The sequence below is a fragment of the Penicillium canariense genome, assembly GCF_028826845.1.
Source record: "Penicillium canariense strain IBT 26290 chromosome Unknown utg000002l_segment0_segment0, whole genome shotgun sequence".
Lineage (NCBI taxonomy): Eukaryota > Fungi > Ascomycota > Eurotiomycetes > Eurotiales > Aspergillaceae > Penicillium > Penicillium canariense.
Window position 1 is genome coordinate 1,804,471 of NW_026622729.1, and position 13,711 is coordinate 1,818,181.

General features: G+C 52.1%; 9 protein-coding genes across 9 annotated transcripts; 6 read left to right on the top strand and 3 right to left on the bottom strand.

Moving 5' to 3' along the window:
• Positions 1-303: 303 nt before the first annotated feature.
• On the top strand, positions 304-989 carry N7482_003862 (E2 ubiquitin-conjugating protein MMS2; the record flags this gene model as incomplete). The annotated part of the gene is made up of 5 exons (XM_056685987.1): positions 304-376; positions 444-523; positions 596-721; positions 789-868; positions 929-989. 5 exons carry the CDS (start codon positions 304-306, stop codon positions 987-989), a joined length of 420 nt encoding a protein of 139 aa, XP_056544729.1.
• A 602-nt stretch (positions 990-1,591) lies between these two features.
• On the top strand, positions 1,592-2,577 carry N7482_003863 (LYR motif-containing protein; the record flags this gene model as incomplete). Its single annotated transcript, XM_056685988.1, has 3 exons — positions 1,592-1,640; positions 1,697-1,860; positions 1,924-2,577. The coding sequence occupies 3 exons, from the start codon at positions 1,592-1,594 to the stop codon at positions 2,575-2,577; spliced, it is 867 nt and encodes a 288-aa protein (XP_056544730.1).
• Positions 2,578-2,964: 387 nt separating this feature from the next.
• Positions 2,965-3,734, bottom strand: N7482_003864 (RWD domain-containing protein; the record flags this gene model as incomplete). The annotated part of the gene is made up of 2 exons (XM_056685989.1): positions 2,965-3,590; positions 3,668-3,734. 2 exons carry the CDS (start codon positions 3,732-3,734, stop codon positions 2,965-2,967), a joined length of 693 nt encoding a protein of 230 aa, XP_056544731.1.
• A 359-nt stretch (positions 3,735-4,093) lies between these two features.
• Positions 4,094-5,345, top strand: N7482_003865 (ACL4 family protein; the record flags this gene model as incomplete). The annotated part of the gene is made up of 2 exons (XM_056685990.1): positions 4,094-4,650; positions 4,709-5,345. 2 exons carry the CDS (start codon positions 4,094-4,096, stop codon positions 5,343-5,345), a joined length of 1,194 nt encoding a protein of 397 aa, XP_056544732.1.
• Positions 5,346-5,565: 220 nt separating this feature from the next.
• Positions 5,566-7,295, top strand: N7482_003866 (putative histone deacetylase SIR2; the record flags this gene model as incomplete). The annotated part of the gene is made up of 5 exons (XM_056685991.1): positions 5,566-5,791; positions 5,896-6,206; positions 6,271-6,822; positions 6,882-7,061; positions 7,113-7,295. 5 exons carry the CDS (start codon positions 5,566-5,568, stop codon positions 7,293-7,295), a joined length of 1,452 nt encoding a protein of 483 aa, XP_056544733.1.
• A 608-nt stretch (positions 7,296-7,903) lies between these two features.
• On the top strand, positions 7,904-9,596 carry N7482_003867 (tRNA (guanine-N2-)-methyltransferase; the record flags this gene model as incomplete). The annotated part of the gene is made up of 5 exons (XM_056685992.1): positions 7,904-8,017; positions 8,138-9,009; positions 9,070-9,275; positions 9,335-9,459; positions 9,519-9,596. The coding sequence occupies 5 exons, from the start codon at positions 7,904-7,906 to the stop codon at positions 9,594-9,596; spliced, it is 1,395 nt and encodes a 464-aa protein (XP_056544734.1).
• A 143-nt stretch (positions 9,597-9,739) lies between these two features.
• On the bottom strand, positions 9,740-10,606 carry N7482_003868 (HIT family protein; the record flags this gene model as incomplete). Its single annotated transcript, XM_056685993.1, has 3 exons — positions 9,740-9,978; positions 10,127-10,220; positions 10,355-10,606. The coding sequence occupies 3 exons, from the start codon at positions 10,604-10,606 to the stop codon at positions 9,740-9,742; spliced, it is 585 nt and encodes a 194-aa protein (XP_056544735.1).
• Positions 10,607-11,518: 912 nt separating this feature from the next.
• On the top strand, positions 11,519-11,794 carry N7482_003869 (uncharacterized protein; the record flags this gene model as incomplete). The annotated part of the gene is made up of 1 exon (XM_056685994.1): positions 11,519-11,794. The coding sequence occupies one exon, from the start codon at positions 11,519-11,521 to the stop codon at positions 11,792-11,794; it is 276 nt and encodes a 91-aa protein (XP_056544736.1).
• Positions 11,795-11,811: 17 nt separating this feature from the next.
• N7482_003870 (B-type cyclin nimE) lies at positions 11,812-13,372 on the bottom strand (the record flags this gene model as incomplete). The annotated part of the gene is made up of 3 exons (XM_056685995.1): positions 11,812-11,912; positions 11,967-13,242; positions 13,364-13,372. The coding sequence occupies 3 exons, from the start codon at positions 13,370-13,372 to the stop codon at positions 11,812-11,814; spliced, it is 1,386 nt and encodes a 461-aa protein (XP_056544737.1).
• Positions 13,373-13,711: the final 339 nt, after the last annotated feature.

Here is a 13,711-nt window from a genome sequence, read left to right on the forward strand (position 1 = left end):
CAGACTCCGTGATAAGTCAGGGTCGGGGAAGCTTGAGGCCAAGTTTTATGCCAATGCGACAATAGTGAGTGCTGTGTTTGTCCTCGGAGTTCAGCAAATCAGTTGAAGCAGTCAACAACCCCCGGCGTGGCATCTCCAGTGCCAAGCCTTCCGATAAGGTCCATATCGCACGTGACCGGCCATTGCTTCACCAGCGGCGGGCCGTAGGCAAGTGCCCCTCCCTGCAGTCCTGACGAACTACCCCACCACCTTTGCGCCCTCGCTCGATTCAAACAGGTCACGCTCACATTACCTGTAATCAGAATGTCTGCCAAGGTTCCGCGAAACTTCCGACTCCTGGAGGAGCTGGAGAAGGGCGAAAAGGGTTTGGGCGCAGGTGCCGTCACCGTGATTCCCCGATGATACTTACTAGACCACTAACATATTACCCTCCCCAATTGCAGAGGCATGCTCTTATGGTCTTGCTGATGGAGAGGATATGATGATGAGCAACTGGAATGGAACTATCTTGGGACCCCCTCACGTGTGTCTTCCTACATCCCGCACGCCGAGTGTCGTGTGTCCTCATGTACTTGGCTAACAGACGGTGATTTAGAGCGTCCACGAGAACCGGATATACAGTGTGAACATTCATTGCGGACCCGACTATCCCGACAATCCTCCTACCATTCAGTTCGTCTCCCGCGTCAACATTCCTTGCGTCGACCAGCGGACAGGAAAGGTACGAGTCAAACAAGCAAAACGATACTGAATAAAAGAAGAGAAGTGGCTTAGTCAGTGTGATTTAGGTTGACCCAACGAAGGTTCCGTGTCTGGCTCAGTGGAAGCGAGACTATACGATGGAGACTGTCCTGATTGAGCTGCGGAGGTCAGATCCCCAGCCCTATTTAAAATCCCGGCTTGCACGGTACTGACTCCTCGGCTCCAGATATATGGCTCTTCCCCAGCATAAAAAGATTCCTCAGCCTCCAGAGGGCTCAACTTTCTGAAACCTGCATTTCCATCCATAAGGTTCCGAAGGAAGCCGGAGTACCATGGTCTTTGTTAAAGGTCTCTTTGCTTTTGTCTTTTCATTCTGTGATGATTCTCTTAGAGCGTGTATAGTCTCTGCATTACAGCCTCGGCGCGGTTTCTCTGGAAGCCCAAATTTACTTCATAAGAAGTGTGCAATCGAGCTCTTGAGGGCAGTTATCCAGTAGTGGTTGCAAGCATTGGTCTTGTAATCAGAACCTTTCATGGCAAGCATTTTCCATGTATTCCTTTCGTCTCCACTCAAATTCGTGCTCGAATCGAGACCTGGACAAGGTAGAGATGGACTAATTAAGGGACTGGGGTCCGCATCCAACTGCTCCGGGGGTAACCCTAATGCAACCCCACCTGTATGTGCCTTCACACCAGCAAAGGCTCCCATCGCCACGAAGTGGCGGCCATTGAACTAGGCCTATTCATCTGATGTTTATTTATTCTGCTCACTTTTCCCCTGGAAGGGTTGGTCTTGTGTCTGTATGTCGATCACGTGATGGAGTTCTTCATTTGGTCACATGGGACGAGAGCTTCCGCAATCTCTCGAGGTCGTCCTTGAGATCACGGAATGCATAAGGTGGTGGTACCAAGTCGCTCTGGGATCCATCGCTTTGCTTGTAAGATGAACTTCCTATATTTATCTGTTGTTTATCTAACTTTACGGGTTTCCCAGGCCTGGCACTTTATCGGGCCCTTCTTCGACAATGTTCTCCGATCGCTGCCGGTGATGCGTTATGGCGCGGCGAGACCGAATCTCTCATCAAACAAAGATTTCGAAGATACAAGAATCTGCAAAGCCCATCTCAGGTTGCAAACGCTTTGAAGTCAGGCTATGAGGTGTGCATGGATTAAGCTATACTCGCAGCTCAAAAGTGCTGATGTGCAATGGCTTGGAAATAGGCCCTTGACTTGCTTGACCGCGCATCCGAAGGCAGCCAACAGGACTCCGGCAAGCTCACCGCAATACTTGCCCATACAAAAACTTTCAAAGAGCAATATGCTGCTAAGCAAAGGAGGATGACCGAGCTGAAACTGCCGAAACCGGTATCTCCGAAGCAGGCTCGAAAGGAACAGACTATGCGATTCGAGCAAGAAACCTCCCGTAAACATCCCGATGCTCTATCAATTCTAGCTCGTCCACGGTCATCCTTAAGTGGGGAACGAAAAGTGCCGGTGCTGGTAAATGCACGCGGAGTCCCGTTTTTGCGCATCAAAAAGCCCCAGCCAAGGAACCTTAGTGGCGTCATACGAACTAAGCTCGAGAAGCGCTGGAACCGTATTGTGACCCGAGACCGGTTGCATGTGGAGCTTCTCTTTGCCAAGGACGAGGATGCTTGGGATCGCCTGACCAACGCTACTGAGCAAAGCAAGTGGTCCGAAGAGGTCAAGCTTGCTCTGGATAACGTTTATGAGAAGATCCGAGAGACCGACAGGGAAAACCGTGAGCTGGCCGAGAAGATGTGGAACGTTGTGCTTGAGGAACGAGAATTGGCCAAGAAAGAGCAAGAGCAGAGGCAGTTTGAGCAATTGGCCTTGCAGGACAAGACTGATTGACCTATTCACACGCGCGGTGTTGATCTGTTGCGAGCCAATGCACATAGTCCGACTGTGCAAATGGCTCTGGGGGCTTGTTCTCTCCAAAGGGCTTGAGCCTTCCACATCTTTGTACTGGCAGATACCCCAATTTGTATACTAGACATTTCTCATGATACCCCGATTCTATCAATTATACAGATTTTGGACATGTCCCCATTAAGTATCAAGAGCTGAGCACATGAAAATGGATTGACTTGGTTTCTCCTTGGAATGTGATAATCGGATTGTTCATGTCATCGTGGACTCGTTCTGTGCTATTCGCTGCATAAACCTCCAGAGACAAGTAGACCGTAGAAAATGGTACTATCAGATACAGCGCCCACGCAAAAGACGTCATAAATCACCTCATGCAGTAACCTTGAGCTTCTCGACGGCAGGCATGGCATCCTCATCATCTTCATCATAATCTGCCTTGCCAGCGAGACCACGCTCCCATAGCTCTCGCCCCGTGAGCTTCTTCTCTTCCTTGGTGGTCTTCCTCTTCTTGTCTTCGGCCTCCTTCTCCTCCCGCTGCCGTTGCTCCTCTTCCTCCGCCTCCTTCTTGAACGCGGAAAGCCAGGCCTCGAATGTCTCTCGGTTGACTGCTGTGCCCCGGAATTTGCTGTTCTCTTCATCTTCTGCTTTCTGGGCCACTCGTGCCTTCTCATTCTCGACTGCCTGTACGCGCTCAGCCATCAGAAGCTCTGCAGCTTCCTTCAGCGCGCTGACAAGCGAGAAGACCATTGCCATTCCCAAGTTCTCTTCGATTGCATTGTCCAGAGCATTAATGAGGACGTCGTCGTCTCGTGGAAATTCGATAAGAGGGTGCTTCGGCGCATTGGGTGCGGGTGTGATTTTGAGCTCCGGGGCGACATCTGGGTACTCTTCTGGGTATGCGACTTCAAGGAAGATCACAGGCTGCTCTGTTGGCTCAGGGCCATTCTCCGGGGGATCGAGAGTTATCGAGATCTTGTATGAGGTTTCGGATATGTCTGGTGGCGAGCAGCGTTAGCGACTATGTATTTCCTTGCCATAATACCTGCTATTATTCAAAGAAGTATGGCTTTACCCGTAATCTCATCGGGGAAAATCGAGTCGAGGACCTCGCGCTCCTCAATTTGATCTTCGCGACCCATTGCGTCTGATCCGCCCGCGGATTGGAGGGGTGCTGAGGGGGAGGACCGGATTGAGGTAAAGGGAAATGGTTTGCGTCAAGAAGGGTGATTGTACGAAGAGTTCAGAATGAGCAGCCAAGGCTCTTGGAGGGGTTTCGTATGAACAACAATAGCTCTTTCACATTAATCTATCGCATTCTCTTGACTGTGGTGATTGTCAATCTTGCGGTCCCGCATGCAAACCGGTCAAACAGCTCCAAATTTTGGGCCGAAGCTTCACTTTTTTACTTCGAACCTCCAACAACCAATACTAGTTACTCTCTTTGTTCTGAACAAAACGCATTCATTGTCCTCTCTTTTTGTTTCACAATAGACCTGTCATGGGGAAGCCCAGACCGCAAAAGAAGAAGTCATCTAAGTCCCGCACGAAATCCGTCCTCGGCCCTGGTGGCTCGATCTCGAAACCCAAAATGTCCCAAGACCCCTCTACATTACTCGACCAAGCCACGATCCTCCTCCAGACGGGTCGAGCAGATGAGGCACTGCCAACAGCACAGCAGGCGCTAGACTTGGCCGCCGGAAATGCGTCCGCACAACTTCAAGCAGTGAACCTCCTCGGAGAAATCAACGTCGAGTTGGGTGATATCGATACTGCACGGGAATACTTCCTCCATGCCGTCGAGCAGGATCCCACTGGGTCAATACCGGAATCCGAGGGCGGTGGTGCTGAGAAGTTCTTGTGGCTCGCTCAATTGAGCGAGCAAGGTGGGGTGGACAGTGTCCAGTGGTACGAGAAGGGCGTTTCGTCTCTCAGGCAGACTCTTCAAGCCCTTGAAGGAAAGGCTGGGACGGAGGATATTGCCACTGCCGAGGAGAAGAAAGCCAAGTTGTCTAATGCGCTCTGCGCCGTTGCGGAGATCTATATGACCGATCTTTCGTGAGTCTCCTTGCCCGCCGCGACCGCCAAGGCTCTTTACTGACAACACTGTTCACAGCTGGGAAGAAGATGCAGAGTCACGATGTGAAGCGCTTATTACGGAGGCCCTGGCTGCCACACCTAACGCACCGGAGGTCCTGCAGACTTTCGCATCCATTCGGATATCACAACTGAAAACCGAGGAAGCTCAGGAAGCACTCAGACAAAGTATTGGCCTGTGGAAGGATTTGGCTCCCGAGGACCCTAAAGTGCCAGACTTCGCGGTGCGCATTAGTCTTGCCCGTCTTCTGATGGAGGTGACACTAGAGTTTGAGGCTCTGGAAGTCCTCGAGCGTCTGATTCTCGAGGATGATCAAAGTGTGGAGGCGTGGTACCTCGGCGGTTGGTGTCTCTATCTGCTGGCGGAGAAGCAACAAGCGCCGAAGGACATTGCCGCTGATGAAGCCGCTGAATCGCCGCGGCACGCATCTTTGCTTGCCAGTCGAGAGTGGCTCAAGCAGAGCTTGAAGCTTTACGATCTTCTGGAGTACGAAGATGAGCGTCTCCAAACCCACGCTCTGGAGCTGATCCAAGGGATGGTTGACGAAATCGGGGAAGACATGGATGATAGTGAGGCCGAGGGTGAAGGCGAAGACTGGGATGAGGAGATTGAGGCGGACTCTGATGACGAAGATCACGAAATGGCCGACTCATAGACGCAAAAGCGGCGATATCTACGCATGTAGAGCATTCTTATTCTTTGTTGATACCACGAAATAAAACGTCCTATAGACATACAGTGTTCCACTCCTCGTACTCCTCGCCACTGAACGGCCTCGGCTTCGGATTAACCCCGTCCGGGCGCTGCAGATACCGAATTTTAGTTGGCGCGTCCACTGCGCGAAGAGTCGCTGAGGCTGTCCAAACTCCTGCAGGATGGACTTGGTACCAGCACCGAGCGGGGAGACCCCGGTGAAGTCGCCTGTGGTCGAAGTGGAGGCCGTCGACATCGTGGAGCAGGTCGACGCGGAGACGGTCTCGCTGGAGGAGGCATCGTCCGAGTTTGAAACCGACAGCGATGATTCAGAGGACTGGGACACTCTGTCTCATGGCGAGGACACAATCCAGTTTTTGCGCGATGAGCAGCTCCGCGATGGGCTTGGTATGTTCCTTGCCTGACATTTTTTACCTTCCCCTTACCCCAGACTTCCCCGCGATTGAGCCCCCTACCACAACATGCTTGGCTAACACGTTCGCGCAATGAAGTCCCCGGCGCCTGTACCCTGGAAGAAGCCGTCGCATACCGGCAGCGCCTTCATGATATTGGCAAAGCGGCATTCGTGGACGAGACCATCGTGCGGGAGACTGTGACGGCGAAGAAGCTATGTACGGCATTTGGAATCATGCCACCAGCCTTCCTGGAGGGTGCGCCGGACAAGGCCTTCCATCCGCTACTGGCAGTCGCGTTATCACGAGAGTTCTCTCGGCGACCGAAGCTTCCTCAGTACAACTCCATCGACGACGCCGTAAAGCTGTTACGGGAGTCCAAGAATATCATCGTGTTGACGGGCGCAGGTGTAGGTCTATCCCTGATTTACATCTAGGCTCTAAACACAAAACTAACTGAAATATCCCGCTTAGATTTCGACGAGCCTTGGCATTCCCGACTTCCGTTCAAAAGACACCGGACTCTACTCGAAATTGGAGCATCTGGGCTTGAGCGACCCTCAGGAGGTTTTTGACATCCACGTCTTCCGAGAGGACCCTAGCATTTTCTTCTCCATTGCTAAGGATATCCTCCCGACGGAGAAGAAATTCTCCCCTACTCATGGATTCATCAAACTCTTGCAGGACAAGGGAAAGTTGTTGACTAACTATACCCAGAACATTGACAATATCGAGGCGAACGCCGGGGTCCTGCCGGAGAATATTGTGCAATGCCACGGATCTTTCGCCACTGCCACCTGTGTCAAGTGCAATATCAAGGTCCCTGGCGATGCGATCTTCAGTGATATCAAAGAAGGCAATATTCCGGAGTGCACTGCTTGTCACGAGGCGATCGCCCAAGAAGCGCTGAGACCGCAAGGGCTGAAGCGGAAACGCAGCTCGAATGGACAGCAGAAAGATCGCAAGGAGTATGAAGATAGCTCGGATGAAGACGACTATGAGATTCCCACTCCCGGTGTGATGAAGGTTCGTGCTTTTGGAAAGACTTCGCCGTTAGTTGGCCTATGCTAAATTCTTCCCCCCAGCCCGATATCACTTTCTTTGGCGAGGATCTTCCTGATGAGTTTGGCCAGCGCCTGATTCATCATGATCGAGAACTGGCGGACCTAGTCATTGTCATTGGGACCTCGCTCAAGGTAGCCCCCGTTGCCGAAGTGCCGGGAATTCTGCCGCGCCATGTCCCCCAGATCTATATCTCCCGTACAGTACGTCTGATCGACCGGTTTTCTCATGATCTATGCTAACTCTCCATATAGCCGGTGTCCCACACGGGCTTCGACATTGATCTGCTGGGAGATTGCGACGTGGTAGTTTCAGAGCTTTGCCGCCGGGTCGGCTGGAATTTGCAGCACCACATGATACCGGCAGATGAGAAAGTAGAGATTATTCGCTTAGAGGGACACCAGTCACGATATTTGTTTAAGGTGGTTGGCGCATAGCAGCGGAGTTTTGGGAATGATTTCTATGCGAGGGACGGCGTCTCTTTGGGTTCATCCTTATGACTGAATGAGTTGCTTTTCGGCACTTACTTTTGATTCCTGGTCCAAGGCATTCTCTGCATACATTTTATTTTGATAATTCATTCGGGCCCATCGTTTACCTAGCGGCGTTCTTTTTCGTGCTATTGAGGAGGGGGGTTTGACATGGTACCTCCGCCCAGAACTTCTGTAGGTATGTAGTTGTAAGTCGGTGGTGGATTCTCCGCCATACATATATCTCTGCTCGGTATTGGCTGGTGCTATGATACAATGTGACCAAATCATGACAATCATCAAGCATTGGTTAGACGCGGAGATCATGAATTGAAACAATGTAGACGACAGTTCAATTATGGCCGACTTCATGCAGTGCTAGGTGGTTGTATGGCTGCGTCCAATGCTTAGATTGGTGACCCGAAGATACGAGAGAAAAAAAATCAACTCCCGCGGTGAACCCCCACACCACCTCACAATCGAAGATCAGCACATGCATTCAATGAATCAGCCCCCAACAAATATTTGACGAATAGGAAAGGAACAACCAAAGGGACTACTTCCGCTTCTTCGCTATGGAGTATTTGGTTGTGCTTGCCCAATGTCATGAGACATTTCGACAAGCGGAGCTCCAGGCCCTCGCTACGCTGCACGGCATCGACCTCGAAATTATTGCCTACAACGAATGGGTATGTCACGTTCGGCTGATCGGGTTGTTCCTGCAGCACTGAAATGGAATTCTATCTATTTCCAACCACGTTCCTTGTTACCCTTGCATCACTCGAACCTCGCTAACCGAAGCCCGCCAGACACCGCACTGTATCGTGAGGCTGAAAGATGATACAGCGGCCCGCGCGTTGATCTCGCGGAGTATCCTGGCCAAAGACATCCTGGAGCTTTGGGGCCAGGGCGCCACCTATGAAGAATTACACGCCGACGTCCATCGGCGAACGCAGCACCGGTGGGCCGACTACCGCCATGTGGCGTATTCACTTAGTGTCGACTGCTTCTCGGGCAAGCGAAGTACGGCCAAGAAAAGGGAAATCTTCGAATCGTTTACCTACCTGCAGCTTAAAGGCCCGGTCCGCCTAAAGAATCCGGACGAGCAATTCCGGGTGGCGGAGGAATACGTCACAGACGTGGAAGCGTGTGCCATCAAGACCAAGAAGTCATCAGAGCCACGCAGGATATACCTGGGACGCTGGATTGCGAAAGGCTCGCGGGATGTCGTCGACACCCACAATCTCAAGAAACGCAAGTACATTAGCACTACGTCCATGGATGCAGAGTTGTCTTTAGTGACGGCGAATATGGCCCTTGCAGCCCCAGGAAAGGTGTTCTATGACCCTTTCGTGGGCGCTGGGAGCTTTCTAGTGGCCGCCTCGCACTTCGGTGCGTTGACGATGGGCTCGGATATCGACCCACGAGCCTTCCGTGGTAAAGAACACGAGCGCCAGAATGGAATAGCGATGATGCAGAATTTCCAGCAGTACAATCTGACGAGCAAGTTCTTGGACGCATTCACGTCAGATCTCACAAACACACCCCTGCGAGAGACTGCGTTTCTGGATGGTATCATCTGTGATCCTCCTTACGGTGTTCGCGAAGGTCTTCGGGTCCTGGGAACGCGGGATGGAAATCCCATCCCACCGGTTATCATCGACGGAGTCCTTGCCCACTAGTACGTCTTGCCCTTCCATTGGCAGCTCTGACACGATGGTTCGCTAATCTTGCCCCACAGCCGAGAGGGTTTCATCCCCCCCAAGCGACCGTACGGTTTCGAAGCCTTGCAGAGAGATGTCCTCGACTTTGCAGTCCGCACTCTCGTCCCCCATGGACGGCTAGCCATGTGGATGCCTACCGCGAGTGACGAGGCTGTGGAGTTCCCCGTGCCCATGCACCCAAATCTAGAAGTAGTCAGCGTTTGTGTTCAGCCGTTCAGCAACTGTGAGTACAACCCTGCTCTTCAATGCAAAGCACCAGTGGAATTGACCGATGTTCCGCAGGGTCTCGCCGATTGATGATTTACCGTCGTCTGCCGGAAGGACAGACATCCGATGTCACACTTGGAAGAATCAAGGCCGACGGCGAGGGTGTTTCTGCTGACGACCTGAATGCGTTCCGGGTCAAAGTAAGTACAGTACATCGCCCGTCGACGATTAAAATGCATATCTAATCCTTCTGTTACAGTATAATACCAGAAATATCCTCCGAGCGGAGCAGGAGAAAGCCACACAAAACAAGGGGGATACCCCTGAACATGAATGAAAGCCAAGAGGGAGAACTGCATTGCTAGCGTGTGCAGTCTGCAGGGGACAAAGGGAATTTATCCCCCACTTTAAACAACGAAATATTCAGCACTTCTCACAACTATTGAGAAAAAGGAAAGGTAGAGGTAGACGAGGCGGTTTTCACAATTTGCCTTTCTCCGCTGCCTGGCTGAGATCCACACCCTCCTCTCTGTGGATACGCCTCACCTCTTGTGCCAGCGCAAACCTCATAGCACGAGCCAAATCCACAGCCTCATCATCGTCAAGTTCATGTCGCTGTCCGCGACCGAACATGGCAAAGCTTGGCTTGTGAGCGAAATCTGATGGGCGAGGAATAATGTGGAAATGCACATGGGGGACTTGCTGTGCAGCTCGGGCACCTATTTTTGTGTAGATTAGCAGATAACCCAAATGCATCGAGACTGCTAGACAGTCGTGTTCCATGAATGCAACAAGAAAAATAGCAATTATCCCAGTCATGTTTGCAAGTATACTGGGTAGATGCCATGGGAAATGAGTCCTACGTACCATTATTCTGGACAACATTCCAATGTCTATCCGGATCATCGCCGAAGATGGTTTTCGTCACGACCCTCGAGATGATAGGCAGCCATTTCCCCATCTACCAGTGAATCAGCACAACGGTCCGTATTTTTCGAAAGAGATTTCCACCGTCTGTCTCCGGTGCATGCGACATGCGATCTTTTGAATATAGACAGACCCAATTGAAACGGAGGGTAAAAAGTAGGCACATACCTCCTGTCCAGCCGCAACCCCCATGTCACCAAGCTTCTCATAATGCGCCCGTGACGCTAAAAGGACATGCCCGCGGGTCAAGGGCATGATATCCAAGAAAGCAAGCACATGCTCCGTTGACAAAATCAGATGCGCCGTCCCGATTGGTGCCGACTCTTCAGGACTTGAAACGGGCTCGGGCTCATTGAACGGGGCGGGTGGGTTTGTTGCAGCAATGTTGCAGAAAGGACATGATGGGTCATGAGAAGACATGAGAGGATGTAAAGGGGCTGCTATAGGTGAAAGTGGTTGGGGAATGAGGTGAAGTAATGATGGCCGTTCTTGTCTGATAGCGCATATATCGAAGGTGGAATAGGATGCTTCTGCACGGTTTGTCCAGTGTTAACCCCGACCTGCAAGCCCCTTGGAAGAAAATAGTTAAACAGTTCGAGTTTTACAGACAGCTGAGCGCTAGGACGCGTTGGAAAGGCGATGTAACTGGCATGAAACGCGAGCTATTGGTTGTGACAGTAACCGCGAACCCCTAGCGCACAGAGCGGTAGAGTCGTTCGAACGTGGTCGTCAGCGGGAGGATCCAACCTCGGCTACTTGAAAGTGGGCGCCGGCCAACACGACGGACGGTGACTTCGAACTGAATGGTTATTCTGCGCATCCGATCCAGAAAAGAAACGCCTATGTACACCTCCACCAAAATTAAGAAAACGCGAGAATTGAAATAGAAGATCAGAATTGCATCCAACAACCACACCAAGTACCCAGGGCATGAACCAAATTATTCTAACAAAAACCCAAGCCAGAACCACCTTGACGCTGATTACCCTTTCCAGACCAAGCCATCTAACATCCGGGGAAGACTCCTTCGTCCCCGCCAATCTGAGCCTTCCGACCGACAAAGATAGAAATCCTCCAAAGAACAAGCCTTTTTGTTCCCACCAAGAGCCCACGGAAACGGGTAGGACCACCAGGCCACCCGCAGTGGGACGAGAAACCCCAACGAAACGAAGATAAATCTGCGGCTGCAATAAAGGTAAAATTCCGATCTGAAAAAGAGAAGAGAAAAAAAGAAAAAATAAAGGTAAAGTCTGACGCCGGTCACACGAACGCGAATAATGGAGAATGGAAAGGTATCAGGGCAGGCGAGAGACGAGGCACCCCATGCACCCCATGCACAAAGAAAATGAAGAAGCAGAAGGAAAACCGCACAAGCCGAAGCCGAAACAGAACCGCAGGGCTGAGCGCCGAACACCCACCGTCACAGAAGACAAATGCCGAAGCGCACAAATCAATCAAGTCATCGTTAAGAATATGCAAAAGGTAGTCGATACCAGCACAATGAAATGCCAACATATGGAGGAATTCGAAGTTCCCTGGTCGCAGTGTCACGAGGGCCTTGGGATCGTCATGAAGGACAACGACAGTGCCGACACAGGGCTAGCATAACATCGTAAATGGCATCATTACTGTTCGCTGTCCTTGATGTAAGTGTACGGCTCGGAAAGGGAGCTGTCGATGTACATGTGATGATACTTCTTGGCCCACTGGCGGGTCAAGATGGAAGCTGCATACATGAGTTAGTATGGTTGAGAAACGTCGGAATGGATGAAATAAATACCCTTCAAGAACTTCTTGCTGGCATACTTCTTGAAGAAAGCTTCGTGGGAGACGGGGCGGTGGAGATAGTCAATCATCAAGCGGAAGACCGGGTCGATCTCCTTCTCGGTGTATCCGGCATAATGGGCAAGAGTGGCGTCCCAGGGCCCACGCTCCAGGATGAGGCGCGCCAGATACATGGCGGCGGCAGCAATGTGACTTTGAGGGTAGCTCATAAACCGATGGTCAAGCAGGCTAATCTCCATGAGATACTTGCCCAGGGTACGGGTCTGGATGTCGTAGTTATCCGCCTTGGAGATGCGACGCAGGAAGTTCATAGGGTTGGGGAAGCTCATGTTGTATTCGAGGGTGGCGAGGACGTGGCGTTCGGCATCGAGGATCTCCTTGTCGGAGAATGTCTCGTCGGCGACGTGGCTGAAATTGGCAACGTGGGGGGAAAGGACCTCCTCGTACTTGGAGGCAATGAACATGGCAGTGACGCCAACGAGCTGAAGACGGTCCAGAGCGACAACCTCGGCGGATAGGAAACGATCAATGATGTTGACGGCAAGGAACAGAGTCTCGGGGAGCAGGCGGAATCGGGTGTGGACCTCGATCAACCAGTCGACCAGGATGCCACGCATCTTCCACTCCAAGTCGGGTTGGTGCTCGATGTATTGAGGGTTGGGAAGTGTAACCATCTCCAGCTCGTGCAGGTAATCGAAGATCTCCACCACATATTCGGCAGCCATCAAGGGGTCGTCCAAATCCTCGGTATCCAGGTCCTGCACGTCGGGACCCAAGCCGACATCCGGCCCAGCGACTTCAATGATCTTCCCCTTTGTCAGGACCTCGGGCTCGACCTTCTCCTTCTTGCGAGGAGGCTCCTGCTGCTCCCCATTGTCCCCCTTCGAGTTCGAGGAGCGCTTGTTGGGGGGCTTCTTGGCGTTAGGATCACGAGGCCCCAAAGCAGTAGTCCGTGATGAGTTGGTGTGGCTGAGCTTCTGAACACCCCCAGCCTGGCGGGTCGCCTTCGAGGTCAGACCAGCCTTGCCAGCCACAGCCTTCTTCGCACCCTTAATCTCCGCGGCATCGGCCTTGTTGACATTGCTGACGTCGCCGAGAGCGGCACGGGGACGCTGAGAACCCGTGGTCGGAGCACGCTTGGTCTGCAGAGGCTTCTTGACGGCATCGGCAGGGCCGTCGGTGTTGAGCGCGGACTTGGCCCGCGTCACACGCGTCGAAGGCCCATTCTCGTCGTTCTCATTCATGGTGCCACGGGAGCGGAGGCTACGGGCCTGTGAAAGGATTAGTGTCTCTACCCCAAACAAAGCTTTCAACGCGTCGAATTCCTTGATGTAAGATCGAGATATGTCCCTCAATGGTACACTCGAGCTGTCAAGGTCCGGGATTACTTACCATAGGCATCGTGGTAGACTCAAGAGAGAGGGAAACGGAAGGGAGCACGATGAAAGAAAAGGAAAGTGAGAGCTAGATAGTTCTCCTCGTCCTAGCTGGGGCAATCAGGTCAGCATTCCGTCCGGCATTACCTCAGTGGGGAACCCAAATACCAGAGGGTCGAGGTTGAAGTGCACGTACCACGCGTGAAAATGCAGTTACCCCGAGGAAATTGCAGTTGCAAGAAGGCGCAGGTAGTTGCTCAGACAGGTTGAGATGGGATGAGTCGCGAGTCACGATGCGTCCAACACGATGTTGGTATCAAGAACACTCGCGAAGTCTCTGCGGGCAAAGGTCGAATGACGCGTG